This window comes from Penaeus vannamei, chromosome 14, assembly GCF_042767895.1.
Source record: "Penaeus vannamei isolate JL-2024 chromosome 14, ASM4276789v1, whole genome shotgun sequence".
Classification (NCBI taxonomy): Eukaryota; Metazoa; Arthropoda; class Malacostraca; order Decapoda; family Penaeidae; genus Penaeus; species Penaeus vannamei.
This window is the reverse complement of record NC_091562.1, coordinates 43,274,168-43,279,167: the sequence shown is the minus strand read 5'-3', so window position 1 is coordinate 43,279,167 and position 5,000 is coordinate 43,274,168. Positions and strand designations below refer to the sequence as shown.

Sequence of the window (5,000 nt, the reverse complement as noted above, 5' to 3'; positions counted from 1 at the left end):
GCTGCCTGTGGCGGGTCCTCGATGATCCCCTCCCTGGCGAAGGGCGGCGCGGACGTCGACTGCATGTCCTCCGGAGGTTTCGGTGAGCAGATCGAGCCTCGTCCTCGATCGTATATCCTGGGTCGTGGGCTTAGTGTGCTTGACCCCGGGCTCTTCTGTAGTTCTCCTCTGCACCCTTTATGTTTCTCTACCGCTTGGTGGGTAAGACAGAGTAATGCATCTCATTAATTTAGATGCAAAGCTCTCTCTTCTTACAAGGATTCAGTTATATCGAGAGTTAATACACAAACGCGGTCATAGTTATACAGATAAAGGTAAATTGTGAATTTTGTGCTTTATTGTACAATCACTTCAGATATTTAAAGATTATGACTGAACTTTAGCTGCAGTAATATATTCATCAGGTTCTATAGAGTTGATACTGTGATACATCGTGTATTGTTTGCAATTCACCTCACATAACTGTTATTAAGAAGTTACTATATCTCATACAGCAGGTGTGAAATACTGTATTTATTTTCAGTTTTACATGCAGAAGTGAATACATAACTGTAAGCTCGAAGCTCAGTCTTCGCAATGGCTGGATGAGCGCAAATAAATAATTCTTTTCCAGCCTTCAGCCCCATGCATATGGCGGCGTACAGAGGCGATGAAGCTGGCATCGCCGCCTTGCTCGCTTCGGGCGCCAACATCGACGTCTGCACGCCCAGGAGATTCACGCCCCTGCACACCGCCGCCCAACATGGCCACGACCACCTGGTGACTCTCCTGATCGAGTCCGGCTGTGACCGCCATGCCCGCTCGTCCACGGGCATGACGGCCCTCCACATGGCAGCCATGCAGGGCCTCAAGAGCACGGCCAAGCTGCTCCTCAAGTACGGTCTGGACCCCAACGCGCGAGACGAGAACGGACACACGCCGGATAACTGCGCCGACGTGTGGGGCATGAACGACATCCGCTGGTGGTTCCTGAAGCTCCAGGACTCCAATCCGACATCGATACCCAGGAGGAAACTGCATGTAATGTAGCCCTGTATGATGGCAATGTCGGTGGGGTTAGATATACAGATTAATATCCTGTATCTCTCTGATGTCTAATGTGTTCTTTATGAGTTATTTCATAAAATAAGAGTATATATTAGTAGTTTTGCATTTGTTGGATATAATTCAAATATATTTTTGATATTTCAAAAATGCATGTTTAACCATTCATGACTGATAATGAACTTCTTGGATGCTTGCAGGCAAACAGCCAAGAGGTTTATGAATATGACCACGGGAGTCTAAGTTCAAACGTGCGCCTGCAGGAATGGTTTACCCTTAAGGACGTGATTCCCAGGACCCGCGATGGCCACTACCAGGACTCCCGTGGACACACCCTCCTGCATCTGGCTGCCGCTTTAGGACACCAGAAAACAGCTGAGGTCTTGATTGAAATGTGCGGTGTGTACCCTGGGGTGCTCACCCACCGAGGCCAAACGGCAGACGAGCTGGCACGCCAAAATGGTCATTTCCAAGTCGCGGAAGCTCTTATCCAAGCTCGGAAACGAGATGAGGTATGTTGCGTCCATATTGTGTGTCCAGAAGCAAAGGTGAAGGATCTAGAAATAAATGTTTGTCATCTGTCACGGATAACGACACCGGAACTAAAGTTGATGCGCCTGTCAGACAGGAAAGACGCCAGAAGAGCTGTACGGAGAGCTGCTAAGTGCAATCAGCACCGGGGATGATGTCAAGAAAGCATCTGCACTAGTGAAGGCGGGTGCCCCTCTGGAGCCCACGGGGGAGTACAGTACCCACAGCCTCGTCCTCGCAGTCACATCCAACCGGCCGAGGATGGTCAGTTTTCTGCTGGCCGCCGGCGCGTCTGTCAACATCACGTTTCACCGGCTCAACCTAGTGCAGGTGGCATGGCTGTCTCCTGATGTAACTGCTATGGTCAGCATGCTCATCACCAGGGTATGTCCCTTTTCTTTTTTCCTTTATGAGCTCCAAGAAAAAGATGGATAAAGTCAGGGACTCAAAAAGCAAGTGTGCAAAGTATTCGTTGGGCGATTAATTCGGTAATCCTTTACTTTTCCAGCACATGGAGAATGTCTTGCAGGAGGAAAAGACACTTTGCGAGGCCACCGAGCTGCGTGATGGCATCGATTTCCTGCTAGACGCCTTGCGGAGTCGGACGCCGTGGAAAGCAGCTTGGCCCGCTCAGTCCTCGGGCAAGCCACAGCAGCAGCAGCTCCTCACCAGCCTCATGGTCGAAGCTGCACGAGCCAACTGCTCCTTGACGGCCCTCTTCCTACAGCAGGCGGGAGCGCTGGCCCACGGACACGATGTGTGCAGCGGGATGTCTCCCATGGCGGCGGCAGTGCAGGAGGGACACCAGAGGCTCATACACTTCATGGCCAAGACCACGGCGAGTCTTTACATTAGGGACACTACGGGCCAACTTCCACGGGACTCGCTCTCTCCTTCCCAAAGACAAGAGCTGGAAAAGGTGAGCCAAGGGTTTCCCAGCCAAGTCACGGTTCTAGAATGAAAATCATATTCCGGAGCACCCTAGAACCAGTGTCTTAGGCTCGTTTCTCTTCATCGTCTCCTTTGTAGATCACATCCTGGGGCTGCATGGAAGTTCTCTAATTATGCACTGTATTAATTCCAAGAAATTTTGTTGAAATTGACTTGCATTTTCCACCATTTCTTTCATTCTGAGTAGCATTTACAACTTTTTGATTGACATTTATAAAGAAATGCAAACACATTTCTCAAATATTCCACAAAAAAAATAAAGACAGGGCTGCAGATTCTATGTTCAGAAAATATTTTGGTCTTGGCATATTATTATCATTAATAGCTGAGGACCTGTTCTAATAACCACGGATTATTCAAACAGATGATTTACGAGCAAGAAATGAGAGTGTTGAATCACCAAGAGGAGAAAACAAAGGACGAAGAAGAGAAAAAGCTTTTCCGGAGGATCCAGGACCTCCACCGCGACCTGTACCAAACGCACCTGATCCCTGGCGTCGCCCCGTCTGAGACACCCATGTACGAGAAGGACATCGTGAGAAGGACGCTGCTGGTGGCATCCCAGCATGGCCTCGTGCAGCTTCCGTTTATTCTGATAACGAAGGGGGTCATTTCGGTGAACGAGGAGGCTGATCCCATCACAGGGACAACTGCGCTACATCAGGCCGCCGCTTACGGCCATAAGAACCTGGTGGCCTTGTTACTGAACCTTGGAGCCGACCTCACCTTGAAGGACACTGGAGGACACACACCTGCACACTTGGCGGCCATGTTCGGTTACTCGCTGGCCAACAAACAGCTGTGGTCACTTCAGATGAGAGAAAAACTAATCTGCAGGGCAGGGACAACACCTTCAGATATCTGTCGGAATTTCGGCCTTTACTTGAAGAAATATCGTAAGTCTGGGGAGATAAATGAGCTTCCAGACACAAACGACCCGCAAATGGTATTCCAAAACCACTTCCAGTCTCTCACGCTGTCCAAACTCATTGAAATGACTGCAGAAGATTCAGTGAACTTCAGTAGCGGTGAGGCGGCTGAGGTAAAGGACGCGGTCATGGCCGAACTTGAGGTCATCAAAGGAAAAGTGGCAGAGAAAAACCCAATGTTTAACGGGAGCCTAAAACTCCTTGGAAGCTCACGAGACAACACTCGCCTTTTCGCCCCCGACGAATTCGATGTCAATCTGGTCATCTCGCATCTTCCGGAAGTGAAGGTGGAGATCTGTGAGTTCCCAAAGCACAAGGCCATTGCAACGGGACATACGCTTTGCCTCAAAGTGGGAAGTGAAGATCCAGACTTTGAGAAAAAGCTTCGAGCCACTGTTTGGAAGGACACTTTCTACAACCTGACATACGAAGCACTGAAGCACCACCGTTTTCGTGACCCTCGCCTCAGCCTCGTCCCGCCAGGGGTGACAAGGACCCAGGTGGGCGCGGCGATCCAGATGGCGTGGCAGGGATCCGAGTGTCCCCTTCTCTTGATTAGTGTGGATCTCGTCCCCGTCATCGCCACGCCTTGGCCGCCAGACTTCCCCAAGCCGTACCTCACCCCGGCGCAGGCAGAGGAGACACTAGGCATCACCAACATAGACGACTCTCAGTGGAGGTTTTCCTTCGCCGAGCCCGAGGCAGTCGTCCTGCAGGGCCTCTCCCCTGAAGAGCGGCGAGTCTACATGACCTGCAAGACGCTCCTGTACACTTTCAAGGCCGAGCGCTGGATGCCTCGCGAAGTCAAGAACAGGTACAGCTGGTGGGACTGCCGGCCGTGGAAGATCGCCACCCCACCCGGCTTCGCCCTCAAGAACTGCTTCTTCAGGCGGCTGGAGGACAAGAGGAGGCGAGGGGAGAAGTGGGAGGAGGGCGCCCTGGTCAGTCTGATGGCAGACGTCTTCCGACTGATGTGCCACCGCTTCCAGAAAGGCGCAGATGAAGCAGATTCCTTGGTGCCTTCGAAAGTGCCAGCCTATTTCGGAGGGGATTTTGAAAGCCCGAAAGTAGGCTTTGGAGCTGTGCAGATCGTCAAGTTCCTGGAGTCTATCATATAAGTACCTGTGTGAAAATATACGACACGCGAACTAACGCACACGCACACACGCACACACACACACACACACACACGCACACACCCACACACCCACACATCCACACACCCACACACCCACACCCTATTTACTAAAAAGTGAAATATGAGTTATCAACTGAGAGGAAACCTGAGAGGAATTTAATGAGTTGGTAACAGAGACTAATCCATCAGCAAACATGGTAATAATGTTCATTGTAGGTCTGAGATTATATAGAAATAGAAAATTTTATGTATATCTATCTATCTATCCTTAGTTACCCAATTGTTGTGAACACTGACCCCTGCGACTGAGAGGGCAGTCTGGTGCTCAGATTGTAATGATTATTATGTCAAGTATCGTCTAAATAAAAATGTCTGGCATTTCAGTGCAGACAATGAATTATCTCTTT

At 50.1% G+C, this 5,000-nt stretch overlaps 1 protein-coding gene across 1 annotated transcript in view; it reads left to right on the top strand.

Annotated features, from left to right (window-relative positions):
- The window catches only part of LOC113806354 (serine/threonine-protein phosphatase 6 regulatory ankyrin repeat subunit B), a 7,492-nt gene extending 2,779 nt beyond the window's left edge, over positions 1 to 4,713 (top strand). Inside the window, exons 3-8 of the mRNA XM_027357478.2 lie at positions 1 to 82; positions 614 to 1,020; positions 1,245 to 1,556; positions 1,669 to 1,959; positions 2,084 to 2,494; positions 2,891 to 4,713. The exon at positions 1 to 82 is cut by the window's left edge and continues 231 nt beyond it. Coding sequence (XP_027213279.2) covers positions 1 to 82; positions 614 to 1,020; positions 1,245 to 1,556; positions 1,669 to 1,959; positions 2,084 to 2,494; positions 2,891 to 4,573 — 3,186 coding nt within the window. The 3' untranslated portion in view covers positions 4,574 to 4,713. The remainder of the gene's footprint in view (positions 83 to 613; positions 1,021 to 1,244; positions 1,557 to 1,668; positions 1,960 to 2,083; positions 2,495 to 2,890) is intronic.
- The last annotated feature ends 287 nt before the right edge of the window (positions 4,714 to 5,000 follow it).